The sequence below is a fragment of the Echinococcus granulosus genome, assembly GCF_000524195.1.
Source record: "Echinococcus granulosus chromosome Unknown EG_S00102, whole genome shotgun sequence".
In the NCBI taxonomy this organism is placed as follows: Eukaryota; Metazoa; Platyhelminthes; class Cestoda; order Cyclophyllidea; family Taeniidae; genus Echinococcus; species Echinococcus granulosus.
Genome location: NW_020170482.1, coordinates 512 through 15,720, shown reverse-complemented (window position 1 = coordinate 15,720; position 15,209 = coordinate 512). Strand labels below are relative to the sequence as shown.

The following is a 15,209-nucleotide window of genomic DNA, read 5'->3' as shown; positions in this document are numbered from 1 at the left end:
TGGAAAGAAAGTGGGTGATTTAGCTAACCTGCCTTTAAAAATCTTCGCTAATGATCCGGGCATAATGACTCATCGAAACACCTCGGGAACCGCTTTCCATTTGAAAAGAACCACTTCAGGTGTTAAATGGGTAATTTGATCAATTCACAACACTTCTAGGAATGCCCCTTCGCAGTTGCTGGAGGACTAAAAGCATCACTTCCTCACTCATGTCAGGCATTACTGATGGTTCTTAGTACGGTTACCTCAAGCATGATACCCTCGATTCAGGCAAATCTGTCTAAGAAACAAAACTGGATGTGCTTGCTGTGGAAGCCAATTCCAATGATCCTTGTAGAGAAGGGGATATTCTGGAAGACATGTATTACCGCTAAATGGTAGGCTTCCTTTTGTTGCGTGAACTTCTCTTATCTTCATCATCATCGTGGTGATGGAAGACGCATTACGGCTGAAGCGAAATGGTGTTTACGAGGTGAAGTGGGATTAACACGCAGTACACCATTCTGACGGTGTAATCCTCCCGTCTCTTAAATTAGCTAGGATTAAACTGCCCCTTTAATAATGATGACTTTTGATGCTGCCCTGTAATGTCAACCCTCCCATTTTGATCTGGAGAAGGGAGGTTAGAAATGCTTTTAACTTATGCCCCGATGGACCCTTGCCTCTTTGGCAGGAGATGGCCTGAAAAACAAATAGTAAGCTATACTACCTAGTGGAAGTACAATCTATTTAGAGTGCGAAGTCCGCTTAGGCGAATGCACATTAGAACAAATTGCAGGTTGCTACAAAAATATCGTTTAATTAGTCTTGATGACTTAAATCTTATTGGAGAGGAGGCGTAAGTGCCACTCATCAGATGTATCGAAAAGAGACGTATGCATAAACACTCGAGCAAGCAAACAACCGGGCAGGCGGCAAGGGAGCAGGCAGGCAATTAATGCGGAAGCACGCATGACTCCTTCCAATTCCCAGGAGGGAGCAAGAGAGAGGGTGGGGAGGGGAGGAGGGAAGAGCTCTTCCGTTAGATTACTGGGAGCGATAGGAGGCGAGTCCATAGGGGAAAGGGTAGGACCCAGGGGCAGAATTGAGCTGTCAAAGTGGTGTGTTTGTGTGTGTGTGTTTGCTTCAATGCTTGCATGCGGGCTAAGTGGTTATAATTAGAGGGTGGGTGGGTGAGTAGGTGAGTAGGAAAGTAGGTAGGTGGTTGTGTGTGTGCGTGTTGATTTACAAATGCAGCCACAATGGGCACAGGCGAGAATGCGGAAATGAGTAAGCTCGATTGTATCGTATAAAAACCAATTTGTTTAAAACGTGCCCACATTAACGCCCACTTGGGAGGAGCGTCAAGTGGGACGGGTTGGTAAAATAGCAATTGAAAGAATTGGGAAGTTACTTTGATGTACGAGGGCGAATTTCGTTTTAGGCGGTACCAATTTCTCACTTAATTCATGCATAATGGACGCATTCAAACAAAACAAACGCGATGTCACCTTAGCTGCCAGATTGAGTTGAATGTCAGAAGAGAATACAACTTTGATAGACCTACAGTTGCGGGACTCTTCCATCCACAGTATAACGCATTGGCTTGTTACTCATAGATCAAAATTTATCCACCATTAACTCCAATGCAGCGCCCCTTGAGGTACCTAGGAGAAAAAGGTAGCTATAAAGCATTTTGTACCATGACAGGTCACGCCTAGCCTCAGTGAATCTATAGTCATGCCCGTCGTAGAGCATTGAACCATCTGAAGGAGCATAAATATAGTTTGCGTCTACAATGAAGGTCAAAAGGAGAAAGTATCTCACAAGCAAGTCACAATGCATAGGAGAAGGCAATACAAGTAGGATGTATTGGAATATAAAACAGGCAATTTATCGTGACATGATTGCATGCACAACTGAGGGAACCCTCTTCTCTTTGTAGATGGTACTTCTGAAAGAGACCAACAAATAAACTTGAGCGCAAATATGGCTTATTGCAATTTCAGGAAAGACTCCAAGAGCAACATTTATAACAGTGGCAAGATATCCCAATCCAAGTGAATAGCAGTCCAATTTTTAGGGTCGGTTACCTATTGTAAATGTATAGAAGAGGGGTACTTGCTGTTGTCTCATGGCGTGACCTACATCGAAAGTTGTCACTAGGATATGGCATTCCACTAAGTGTTGTACTTACTATATGATCTTGATTCCATCCAGTAATGGGCATCAGTAAAAAGAGGGAATATTTACGGTTAAAACAGAAGGGTGACCACTGGGAGCGGCAGGGACTGTGCTGACGGGGAGGGACTGTGACTTGTAATGACATCACGTTTAAGGGCACAAATAAATATAGACTCGCAATATACCCCGTAATTTTTACTTCCTCCATAGCATCTTGGCATTTCCAATCACCAATAATAAGTTCCCTTTCGTACAGGTAGAGTTTATCAGGACTTGAAAGGCTCTTAAAGTCTGACACTTGATTACCTATGTAATTGCAAATTAATTTTGCTACTTGACAAAATTTTACAAAATAGGTGGAATTTAAGCATAATGATAAAATGTGGTTAATATTGTATTGCTAATGCTTGTCTATTGTTTGATATCATTAAATAAGTAATCAGAACGCAACACCATAGCAAATTAGCCAATTGAGAAATAGTTTTATAACTTGCACATGATTTCACCCCACCAGTTTGGTTAACTTTTATCGAATGGTTATTTGCACAAAAGTGGAAATTTTACAACATATTTGACATTGGAAGTGCTAGCCTGTATGAGCCAGCCCGAATGCTCATCGCGACGGTGTCAAAGTTGCTTGCAAATGCAAGAATAGCGAGTGTGTCTGGAATTCGTAAGTCAGAAAAGATAGTGCCGATCTTTTAGATACAAGCACAACTTCTTACGGATTTTGGTACACAAAGTTACATCGCTTAAAGCAACCTAAGATTCAACGGAAGAACGCGCCTGTGTTTAGCTTTGATTGTACGACAAACTCATTTCTAGCCAGATCTAGGGGAACACAAGCGATTTCAGCGAACTGATCCAAAGTCCCTCATATTAGGCACTGAAGAACTACCCGGGTTCCAGGCGTATGTGACTTGTGCTATTCCTTCATCGTTTCAATGTTCAGGCTAAATGATGAACAGAAAAAAGTCTTTACGTACGGCTGCAACTCTCTGGTAATGTAACATGCCATCATAACTTAAGTCTCAGTCTTATGACTATCACCACCAATTGGTTAGGTTTATGAGCACCTACGGCAAACATCCCACTGATGATTCTCTGCTCGCGAAAGGTATTTAGAAGTTCTTTAGTTTCACCTCTGTAGTGTTGAACATATCCTTCAAGATATGGTACAATAAGTATCTGCTCGAAAAGTTCCCAAGGGTAATTACTGACCTCGCAGCATTAATAAGTCTTCTAGGTAATCACACTAAGAGGAGCAACGGAATCCTTGGTTCAGCGAAGAATGCGGCTCCTACGTCGGTTACGAGCCCTCAACAAAGAGGACTACAAGAAAGCGCTGGAGGCATTGAACCTTAACACCATCCGTCACCTCAACCCCTTTGACTTTGGACAGGGATCGGAGGAGGATGAACGGAAGAAGAAGGTGAGGAATGAGTGCTATCAGGTAAAGCTGAATTTTTGCCATGAGTGAAATAACCTGATTTAGCAACGATTGGCTCGGCTAGCACGATTTAAGAAGGATCTCGCTGCAGCGAGGGAAGAGTTTTACGAGAGGAAGGAAAAAGACCTAAATGAGCTGGTGGACAAGCTGGCCAGTCTCGGTTTGGAAAGGAGCGATGCAGAAGCCAAATTGCGCGATCTTTTTCATATCGTGATCAAGGAACGCCAAGAAGAAACGCTGGTGCCAACCCAGGTGGACAAACTACACTGGTACGCAAAAGAACGAGTGCTGAGGCGACATGTGATTAACTCACTCCTTGAAAAAGAGGCTAGACAGCTGCGCTCAAGACGGAAATAGATGTACATGAACGCCGTCAACGTAAAGACAACATCCATGTTTTCTAAAGCGACTTCTCACTGTGGGACATCCCTTAAGGTCCTGGCCACATCTGTGAACTCTGGACAAGTCACATGCCAAGAAGTAATTTCGTAATGTAGCAAAGTGTATTTACAAATATGTGGGGGATCATGCGTCAGTACGCTCGGGCGGTGGGCCACATGGCTGAAGCATTCTCTCCATCAGATTAAAACGAATTCGTGCTTTGGATTCATTTTCACAAAGGGCCAAGTAGTTAAGCAGATCAAAGTGTCCCATGTAAGACGAGCAGGTGTCGCGATGTTGATTCGTCAGCCATTCCCACTTTATAGTATCAGCATGACCGGTTCCTAGAAAAGTAACTTCTCAAGTGCCCACCTCACCAACATATTTTGATTGAAGGTGCTCGAGTTGTGTGTGGATGTTGTACCGATCACCCATTTTAGCAATTTCGTGAGCGGCAGGACTGTGTCTGGCGCTCACGTTCCGGTAACTTAAAACAATCAGTAATATGTAAACATTTTAAATTTAGCCCTAAAAAATCAGGGTTAACAGAGTCTTCATGCCAGGATCTATGTATCTGCTGTATAGAATTAGAATATGGATGGATTATGATGGGATAACGCCGAAGATGTTAAAAGAGTCAACTTTTTGGAGCAGCATATATGATACACTCCTATTTTTTTATTATGTATTATTGCTTCATCTACTGCGGGGTTTTTCAGACAAATGCCTAAAGAATTTAAGAGCTTATACCTTTGGCAGATGAAGCTCACTTTTATCTATCATGCCTGAGATCACAACCGTTATTTTGCAATAGGGTCTCAAATGACGAATACTCCTCAAGTTTAGTTAGGTAGAGGTTATGCGTCCTACACCGTGTTATTGTTTATAAGGCACTCAGTCATCTCTTGCCTCACACGGAATTTACAAGAGCCGCTATTAGCAGTTTTACACAATTATTCCTTTCCTTTTGGAGACTGTTTTTCAAAGAGGCGGGATGGAGGTGAGTCCAAGGGGACCTTTGCCCTCTATTACCCCACTGGCGGTGCCTTGTGCGCCTGAAGTGAGGTTGAGCAGCTTGGACTGCGCTGTGGCAGGGTTAAAGGGTGAGATGAGTGAGACATTCACACCCACCGGCTTGATCCCTATGTTATCGGGGTGACTCGTCTCCTCCATTAGCTTCTCCTGGCATGTCCGCCATAGATCCGTATAGGCCTATGGACACACAAAAGAGCCTATTTCAAGTCATTATTAATCGGCTGACTAACTCCACCTGGCTGGTTATCTGCCCCTGATGTATGGTATAAAGTCTATCAGTGGGAAAAAGATGGCTGGGGAATGTTGCATCAATCAGAGCAGTATTTCTTTAAGCGCCGAGTACTACGAACAGAAAGTACCTGTGTTTATGCTATAGAATAATTTCATCTCCACCGGTAGGTTTATTTAGTATGGAGCTAAAGTTATCTTTTATGGAGTCATCAATGCAGGAATTGAAAGGTTGGTACCTACTAACAACTATCCTCTATCTCATATAGAAGTAACCGTATTTTTTCAAGCTTTCTACAATAAAAGATACGGAGGGGAATAGAAAGCATACCTTTGCCACACGTGAAACTTCATATTGCAGTTCCCTGATGGCTGTGTTCTTTTTGTTCAGCAATTCCTGCATTCGAAACAAGAGTAGAAATCAAATTTAGGTGTCACCAAATTAAAGTCTTTAAGGCAGTGATGATATACAATGGTAACCTGGCTAACAAGCACACATTTTCTGGATAGTCGAGAGACCAAAAATGCTCCAAGAACCAGAGACACGCACCTCAAGATTTTTGCGCGACTCCTTTACAGCCTCCGGGTCCGCATTCGTGGCCATGATGAGGGTATGCACCTCCGTCTCCTTGGCCTCCAAAATCGCCACTAGATGGGTTAGTTTCTTCTCCAGAATTGCACTCCTTACACCAGCCTTTCTCTTGATCTCCAACAAAGTCATTTCCATCCTCTCTGTCAGACGTTTTTTCTCAGCTTCCAGCTGTAAAAAGCAGATTGATGCAAGATTTTAGTACTTTGTTCTTTTATTCTACATTATCACGTTGGTCATCGGAGTACCAATGCAAACATGAACTACCACAAACAAAGCAAATGCCTTAATGTTGAATCAGGTGACATTCTTTGACATTTTTTGACCGAACCGAACATAAGCTGATGAGAAATACACGAAACATACTTGTGACACTGGAGTTAGGCAAGCATATCACGGATGGAAGCAAAATTGAAGACGTTGATAGGAAAATATTTGACGAGAAGGACTTACTTCTTCGAGTCTTGCCTGTGCTATATTGTAGAGCATTTCGTTGTTTGCTTTTGTTTTGTTCGCAAGACGCAAATTAGCTTTTGTCACCTAAAATGCACATACATATACACACACAAGTACTTACGATCTTCGGGCGTCTATCCATTCCATTAGCTGCTGTATAATCCCACGTACATTTTACATGGCTTCTTCCACACCCGGATAAGTAATTAAAATGAAGCGCTGCAGTAATAAGTAGTATCACTTGTTAGGCAGCAGCTCATTATAGTTCTACTGGGAAAGAAGCCTCCTCATATCACTCTCACACTCCGTTTCCAGGCATCGCAAACTTATTTGAACAATCTTGAATCTCAAAATGGAGAAACAAGAACCGAAACTGCAGTCACCCCAGCCACGTATATTGCCTTAATTTAGGCATAACTTACGTTGTGTGCAGACTTTTCTGATTCGAAGAGATGTGCAATTTTTCGGAGATTCTTATTCTGCTCTTCTGATTCCCCTAATTTCTGCTTATACTGCGCGGTCTGTGATTGGCTCAACTCAAGGTCACGTTGCATACGAACCAGACTCGAACGTAGTTCTTCAATGCTCTCCTACAGGAGTGGACAACAGAGCCAAATGGAGAAGACAGACTGAGTGACCTACTTTAAGGGTCTTAATGACATTGACATTGCCAAGGGTGATATCATTGTAGTAGCTCTTCATGTTGTTGAAGGCCTTATCATGAGCCGTTTCGAGTTGCTTGATGTGGAGGTTCTTGCGCTCCTCAGTGGCGTGAATTTCGCTCACGCGCTGGGTCTCCAGATCTTCTCGCAACTGGGCAGCTTGCTTTGCTGTTCTCTGTTCCAGCTCCTCAGCTTGGAGAATGAAGTCCTGCCGCAAGGCTGTCATCTACAACACAATATACAGGCACACATGGACTAGAATCCTCACTTCTAAATTTGTATCAACTCACTCCAACAACGTGTCTGTTGGCGTAGCTAAGCAAAATAGACATTACGGTAAGTGCTTTGCAAGAGGAATGGTGTCGGGATAGGAACAAATGTAGAAGACCAAATAATCTCACCTCAGTTTCATGTTGCTTCTTCAACATCTTGACTGCCTCCTCGGACTCCAATTGTCGAAGTCGCATTTGGGCTTTCAGGGTGTAGTTCTCATTTAACAGTTCCCTCACCTCTACTCTCATCTCCTCCGCCTTCGTATTTAATGTCACCGCAGTGTCATGGCGGATATCCACTTGTCTCGCGTTTTCTTCAAACAGCAGGTGCTTCACCTTCTGTCGATAAACTCGCATCTCCATTTGGTGTCTCTCTTCGGCATCCTCCAGTTCTCGCTCCTTCTTTCGCAACAGACCCCTCGCATCTTCAACTTGCTGACGGCACGTCTCCCAAAAGGTTGTCACCTTGTCCCTCTCCAGAGCTGTCTTGTTGCGCTCGGCACGTTCGCGTTCCAGTTCTGCGCGAAGCAACACCACGTACTCCTCGATCTCCTCCTTGGACATCTCAGAGGTCACCACTCCGTGAATAACTGTAGCGGTCTTCTTCTTCTTCTCGTTCTTTGATTTTGCCTGCGTTATTACACATACACACATAAGATGTTTCCATCACCGTGGAAAGCCAAAATCTTGCGCTAGTCTTTACTAGACAACGTATATTTCTGTATAGACTGCACGGACCTTTCTGCCTCTCGGCTGCATGACGACTTCGTCACGTCTAAAGCTTCCCAGTTATTCTGTAAATTAATGGTAAGGCGCTGGTCACCACTGCCTATGCCCCATTACGAAATCAGGGATGACGAAATGCCGCATTTATAGATACGGGAAGGCCAGTTAACACAAGTCCTACTCAATATATGATAATGTGTTGATGTCACCCATGGCCAGATATAAATCGACCTTGGAGTAATTTTTACCGAATATATTCAACTACAGCAGTGTATGCTAATTGTTCCTCCTCTGGTTACATTTGGACAAGTTTAGCTACGAGCACAATTGTTGCATATAATATGCTTGCATGATATGTGGGACATTGTAGTAAGTACAGCGCTGGCCCCAAAATCAACTCAAATCCTCGAATCTATTTAAATCAATTCTTCTCCAATAAACTTTGTCCAGAGGAGGATATGCGCTAAAAGACCCTAAATGACATTACAAAGCGTACTTTTGATAGTGATGTTAGAGGAATAAGGGAAAGGAAAAAGGTGATCATATATTTAACTGATGCCTGTTTGCGAAGAACTGGGAACCGTGCAAAATTTCTCCTCTTCACAGTTGTACTTGTGTCTTGGGGGCACAGTATTCCAATATATCAGCAACCCATGCCTCACCCACGCCCTGTAACCTAGCATAAATCACTACTCGCCATTGGTATGCAACATTGCAGCCTGAGGGAAGGTGTGAAACTTCAAAATCTACGTTTGGCCAAGCTTTAAAAGCAGTCCAGTGGAATACGTGGACTAGAATACGCACTAAGATCCTTTCGTAAAAGCCTTACCTCATAGCGTGTTTCCGAATTCAAAGTGGTACATCATAGTAAAATAAAATTTCTGATGTCTATGTCACTAACGCCTTCTAATAATTAAAATAATACTTAAAAAGAAGAAAGGCAGTTGCGCATTATCTTTATGTGCAAAGAGCGTCTGCATACGAAGACCCTAATTAAGTTAATTGAAAAGGGCGCTCAAAAGGGTTGTGATTGCGGTGATTCTTTCGACGAAGAAATATTTGGACCCCCAAATCACCCTATGGCATGGAAATTTACGAATTATGCCTTTAAATCTTGGACGTAGGTGTAGCAAACCTAACATGACATAACACATAGTCACCAAGGACCTTCTAGTGTCTGCCTAAACAATACTGCTTAAAGATGTCCAAAAAGGATTGTCCCAAACTGCAATTTCTACCACAGCTTGGGCGAAAAATCCCACAATTTGCAAGGTAAAAGTAGACAGTGTGTGACTCCACCAGTTGTCTTTTTTCCACGATACGTCATCTTTCAACTTGCCTACCATTTATAAAACCGACTTTTTGTGATATCGCGCGGATTGACCTCGGGTGGTTGATTCCCGAGGGTAGTATATTCATAAATTAAAACAACCAAACATCTAAATTTGGGGTTGCTACTTTGTTTTTGGAAAAAAGCAAGCAGTGCAGACTTAAAATCAAACAAAGTCGCAAAATTAACGCTGTCGATGTCACCAGGTCTAACTTTTGATTGCATCATATTAGATCACTGTACCTTTGAACTTGTAGCGGCATGTAATTCACATAACTTATTTTAAAGGCTATTAATTAAGCCCTAAAACTAAACAAACAAAAAACTTAAGCCAAGTTTTCTGTGTTTGCTAAAAAACTGTTAAAAATGAATGAATTTTCGCCTGCGGCAATAAATTAAGTAATTGCGTGGCTGCTAATGTAACACAACAAGGCGATATCCCATCAAATAGGCTCATTTGAGTAATTTTTGGTCTTTTTCGATTTTTAAATGCTATTGATTTATTTTGGATTAATTATCTAAAAACATTTATTCATACCTTGTTTGCAGGTTATGTGTGTAGATATCCGGAAAATGTCCCAATCACGAAGTTTCCGCTTTCTGTTCCTACTGGAAAACACATGAGGACAGATTAATTGCAAAGGAAAATGTATCTATCTCGCCTATTGATCCCGAACTATTTTGTGCTTTGCTGATAAACCCTCAGTCCACATATGCGGAGATGCGAATTCTTCTGTTATTCGCCATTCTAGGTAAGTGATGCAATCCATCGATTCAAACCTCGTTCCATTTTATTGAAGAGAATTATACGAATCGAGTGCCGTTTGGAGGCATGAGAGAGTGTTTCAAGGCTAGTTCAACATGTTTAACCACATTACATGGGAATGATCAGGCACATTTTTATAAAACGCATTTCAGCTACATCATGCCGCTCGTGTAAACGGTGTAGAGGATATTTTCAGGCGTGTAAATCAGACAAGGATTGCTGTGAGGGCTTCGACTGCTACCAAATTGGGAGTTACCATTACCGAATGCAGTGCCTGCCGTGGTGAGTTGTGTAGTCATTTAGCATGAAGGTCATTCTGACCAAAATTGAACGTCTACATGAGTTTACTTTTGAAGGAGTCCATGGCATATGTGAGATAAATGGAAGTGTTATGTTTTGAAGGCGCTTATAAATTCATTTGGAGTCCAATACCACGGTGTCTTAGTGACCTAAATCGGTGGCACTAGAACATGTACCGTTGAGCCGACTCCTAGCTAATATTCATTTCGTCTCCACTTATCGCCGAACTACCATAACAGTGTGAATGAGTTCTTTTGCAACAGCCTAAAAAAACCAACTGCGAATGGAACTTGTCATCCTTTACAAATCTGGCGACTGGTCCGGCCTGACGTGACCTCTGTGCGAGCAACAATTGACGGACTTGCAAAACCAAACTAGGCCCAATGAATACGATTTTACAATAGGCCTCACCTTTTACCCTGATCCCATTTTAGTCCCTCCATTGGATGCGCGTATTTCTCGGAGGCACCTCAAGCACCTCAACGCAAAGCTGATGAGAGCAGGTGAAGTGTATTTCAAGGCTTTGACACATCACGATTTCCTTATGGAACGATTTTCTTCTGGGTTCTTTTCTTGGTTACAAATCGGTTAATTAAAGATAAGGAGATAAAAAAAGAGAAATGTGAAGAATATATTAGAGATATCAAGGCAGTTGGGGGGGGGGGGGAGGAGCATTAGATGGATGGTTAGAATGGAAGGAGGGAGGGAATATAAGTGTCTCCACTTGAAGCTAATTTCAATTAACCTCATTTAGGAGTGAGTCAGGTATGAAAGCGCTTTGATTGCAAGGTTTGGCAAAGTTGACCCACCGAACATGGCTACAGCTTAAAAAATTGCCTCGCAGCCAAGATGAGCTGAGCTAAGTCACATAGTAGTGAGAAGGGGAATGAAGAACAGACTAGAAAGGAGAGTAGAAGTGGGGTGGAGAGGATCGATTGGGGAGAAAAAGTCAGACCCTCCTTCGAGGGTCGTCTATGTCAGCAAATCACCGTGATTGGTGTGGCCAACAAGGACAGCTACGCAGGCAGTGAGACCCAGTCATGACCAAATGGGATGACACGTATAGAATCGAGCAGCACACGTTCTGCGACGAGCTGCATGTTGTGCCTCACCCACTCATTGTACACTCTGTCCTACTCACTAAGGTTCCCCTCAACCCTAAAACCACACACACGATTATAAATTTTAGAGGGAGGAGAATGGCGAGGATTATTTTGGCGCTTTTACGCACATACAAGGAATCGCCTCCATCTTTCTCAGCTTCATGGGCGTGGCCAAAAGCAAGATGGAAGCAATTCCAAACCTAAATGCACTTAGATTACACGTCCAGAGCACTAAATTCACAAACACATACAACATTCAGTTCACTATACTGGTCATTGCATCCCTTGAATATTCTCGTCTATGCTTTTTGGATCTGCCTCTACGCCTTGCAGGCAGAGTTAGACGCCTTTTTTTGGAGCTGCAAACGGCAGGATACTTGGAAAGAGGAAGTGAGTAACCAAGTACGTCCACACCTCCATTCACAATCATCCGTTAAAGGGATACGAAGGTTAACAAGCTTGATTCAGGGATGAGCCTCTGCTATAGCCATCTGGATCGCGTTTGCAGTAGAGAAATCGACTACAAAGGCTTTGTGCACAGCTCCATTTGTCCTCATGTCGATGATTCCACTGAATTCGACCAGAGGGACACAGGATATTCTTTTCCCTTAGTTGAAGGGCACGGTAGTGAATAACCAACCAACAACCAGTTTTTACACCGTTTGAAGCCCCCTGTCTTTAGGCCAATAGACGAATAAAGGGGTTAGATGACAGTTGACAGTGACAATGGCAGATGACAGATGACAATGACAGTTTAACCCAATTCGAAACTAGCAGAAATGCAGGTCGCAAGACGATGCATTCCTCAATCAGTTGATGATGTCGCGCCTCTAGAACAGCATCCACGTCTCGCAATGTGATCATGTTCATGGGGACCATGCCTCGCGGCTTTTCACCCTCCACATTCCAGAATCAGGTTCCCAACTGGAACGCTGCCGTGGGGAGGGAGGTGCACCATCAAAGCCTGCTGCGCAGGCGAAGAGTTCCGATTAATAATAAAAGGGATAACTCATCCACTTCTCGTCTACCACCAGTACCAACACCTTCACCCTCGGTCCCCACTTTCCGTCCTTGCCAACTCCACAAGAAAGGCTCTACCAGTGGTAAAAGCCCTAATTTCTTCCCTCCTTCCAGGTCTCAGGTCACAGGCAACATGTCTCTTCACGCATGATACAGCCCAAAATACACTTCATCACATCGTTCCGAAACTGGTGGTGTTTCCATCGATAGACTACACTCAACGTCCTTCTAGCTCCATAACCATCCCACTAGTCATGCAAGGAATTGAGCAGTGAAATCATTCATGCACTCGTTGCAGCCGCAGATTGCAAACATCCGGTAAAAAGAAGTTTACATTTTGAACGCATAACACCGTCCACCATCCACTTCCTTCTCCGCCTACTCTCCTTCCTTTCATTCAAGTTCTTCACCTCACTTCAGCCAACAGTCTTGGCCATTTGGTTGACTCACTGCCGCCAACTTAGGTAAATTGCAAAAATTCCACACATTCTGAGGACAGAAGGCCTCTTACCGTGTGCTTTTCTTTCACTTCTACAACTCTCCCTTCGTCCCTGTGTCTTCATCATTTAAGCCGAACGGCATAGAGCATATTATCCATGCATACAGTGTCAAGTTGCGACGACACCTAAGAACAATGCGGACTCAGGAAAGAGACTCCTCAAGTCTTCCGTCAGGAAGAAAGCCGAAGGGTGGACGGCCGTCTTCTTTTTTGTCTTCAACTTGAAGGTTTTCACGTGCACGGGATTAACCTCGATCAAGTGGGGGTAGTTAGCCAGTGTGCGAGTGGCGAGTGGTACCTCCCGAAAAGGCATTAAGCAGAGACATCTCGTCTCGTCTGTACCGCAGTCCCGTGCAAAGCAACAATTGGTGACAACACCGTGCTGGGCCAAGTGTGATCACAACTGACCGTCTGTGTGTTTGTGTGGCAAACCGAAAATATGCGCTTCATCCGAGACGCCGTATCGGTGGTGATGGCCGAGAGAAAGCCTTAGCTTTTAAGTACAAACGAAAAAGAAGTAACACCAAGTCAAATGTTTCTTAAAAATTGACTTTCTAGTCGCTGCCTAATGAGCAAGGAGTAGCAAGGTCCATGAAGCAAAAAATTTGCGAGTGCAGCTACTAAATGGACTTCAGCAACGCATCGTGCTGATTGGTTGAGCCATCACAAGAACTGACCAATAAAGATGACAAAGGTGGCAGCCATTATAGTGTGACACGCACACCGCCATTCAAACGGGGGAGGATGCGATGGAGCGGCGGCTTCCTGTGTCGTCTCTCTCATACGTGGATTGCGCGTAGAGGTGTAAGTTGTTTATGTAAAAGCAGTTTTTTGTGTCGGCACTGATAGGATAGAGGGAAATAGTGCAATACTAGGCGGGACACTTGGATGAGTAACTTGTTTTTACTCCCTTGGTATTTATTCCACCTAAGTAGGTGGGTAGGTGATTCCGCTGAGGGGCCAGGTACGGACGGATATGCCGTTTAAATCAACATTCGAGCAAAATGGTGCCACCTACCTTGGATTTTAAGGTGTGGAAGCGGTGTAGACGACTCACACACCAAAGTCGTAGATAGGCGTGGTGAAGTGGAATAGTGCATTTGAAAAGGAGTAATGTAAACCATTCCATAGAGTGATGATTGATGAGGGATTGAGGGAGGCAGGAAGCCATGAGTGCCAAAACTGTGTAATGGAATGACCGGGTATGTGGTAGGGTGCAAAAATCTTGCCAGAATACGTAATGGGGCAAGCCATTGTGACCACGCTAGAGAGGTCACAGGTACGCAGAAGGAGGAGTGGGAGGGAGCAGTCATGGATAAGGGTTGGCGAGCAGGGGTCTGTGCTGTACGGTGGGAGAGGAGTCTAGAGGGACTGAAGGCCTCAAATGACGAGTTGGCTAAGGGTTCAGCTTTGCCCTCCACGAATCAGCAGCAAGTGGTTTGTGTGTCTTCTTCAACGGTGTAATGTGGAACACGCCCGCATTTCTTCATGCAAGCGGTAGCCATCGCTTCGGGTGTGGATGTAGAGAGGAGCAATAAATCAGGTTGCTGAGTTTTGAATTCACATCTGCTTTATGTTCTATTCCCAGATAACATCAGCAGCTTTGATGGAGAAGTAATGAGTGAACCTGTTTTGTCTTTTCCATTGTGCCAAAAAGGATGAGTGATCTCTACAGCCTGCCATGCGGACGCGCCTTCTACTTGCAACAGAACATTGCATCTACTGCCAGGCAGAGTTTGACTCAGCGAAACTCCGTCCCAACTACAACGTGGGCTTGCAGATCTGTCTGCTCTGGAAGCAACGGAGGTAGGAGCAGGAGTGGGAGCAGAAAGTGGAGAATAGAGGAGCAGGCGATCAGGAGATGTTGAATGAGGGGAGGGGATCGGAGGAACTCCGCTCACCTTCATGCGTTGTAGTAACTTCCGTAGGCAAATGCAGTCTACCACCACCAGGTCTGTGTGCAATGCAGCGAGAAACACCGCGACAGTGTAAGCATTGGTGATTTTCGAACTGCAATGCAAATGACAAGACGTGTGCTTAAACACAGGGTGATGAGTGTTTCATGATCTGTTGCACAAATTTGACAGGCGCCTACGTGGTATGTGATTGCCTTGTGCAGTAATTGTGTTGAAGAGGGCGACTTGAGTACTTTTGTTTAGACTTGTAATGTCGAGGTGGCCGACCAAAGTGCTGCTGGGAGTTGAAGAGGTGTGCTTGACCGCAGACCGA

General features: G+C 43.9%; 3 protein-coding genes across 3 annotated transcripts; 2 read left to right on the top strand and 1 right to left on the bottom strand. All coding sequences in view use genetic code 11, as the record gives it.

Annotated features, from left to right (window-relative positions):
* Positions 1-2,772: 2,772 nt before the first annotated feature.
* On the top strand, positions 2,773-3,970 carry EGR_08291 (hypothetical protein; the record flags this gene model as incomplete). The annotated part of the gene is made up of 8 exons (XM_024497540.1): positions 2,773-2,836; positions 2,869-2,967; positions 2,993-3,074; positions 3,116-3,164; positions 3,199-3,280; positions 3,314-3,372; positions 3,410-3,616; positions 3,659-3,970. The coding sequence occupies 8 exons, from the start codon at positions 2,773-2,775 to the stop codon at positions 3,968-3,970; spliced, it is 954 nt and encodes a 317-aa protein (XP_024348018.1).
* A 1,005-nt stretch (positions 3,971-4,975) lies between these two features.
* Positions 4,976-7,890, bottom strand: EGR_08290 (Growth arrest-specific protein; the record flags this gene model as incomplete). The annotated part of the gene is made up of 7 exons (XM_024497539.1): positions 4,976-5,206; positions 5,589-5,654; positions 5,808-6,017; positions 6,300-6,386; positions 6,725-6,892; positions 6,945-7,190; positions 7,366-7,890. The coding sequence occupies 7 exons, from the start codon at positions 7,888-7,890 to the stop codon at positions 4,976-4,978; spliced, it is 1,533 nt and encodes a 510-aa protein (XP_024348017.1).
* Positions 7,891-13,724: 5,834 nt separating this feature from the next.
* EGR_08289 (hypothetical protein) lies at positions 13,725-14,790 on the top strand (the record flags this gene model as incomplete). Its single annotated transcript, XM_024497538.1, has 2 exons — positions 13,725-13,784; positions 14,656-14,790. The coding sequence occupies 2 exons, from the start codon at positions 13,725-13,727 to the stop codon at positions 14,788-14,790; spliced, it is 195 nt and encodes a 64-aa protein (XP_024348016.1).
* Positions 14,791-15,209: the final 419 nt, after the last annotated feature.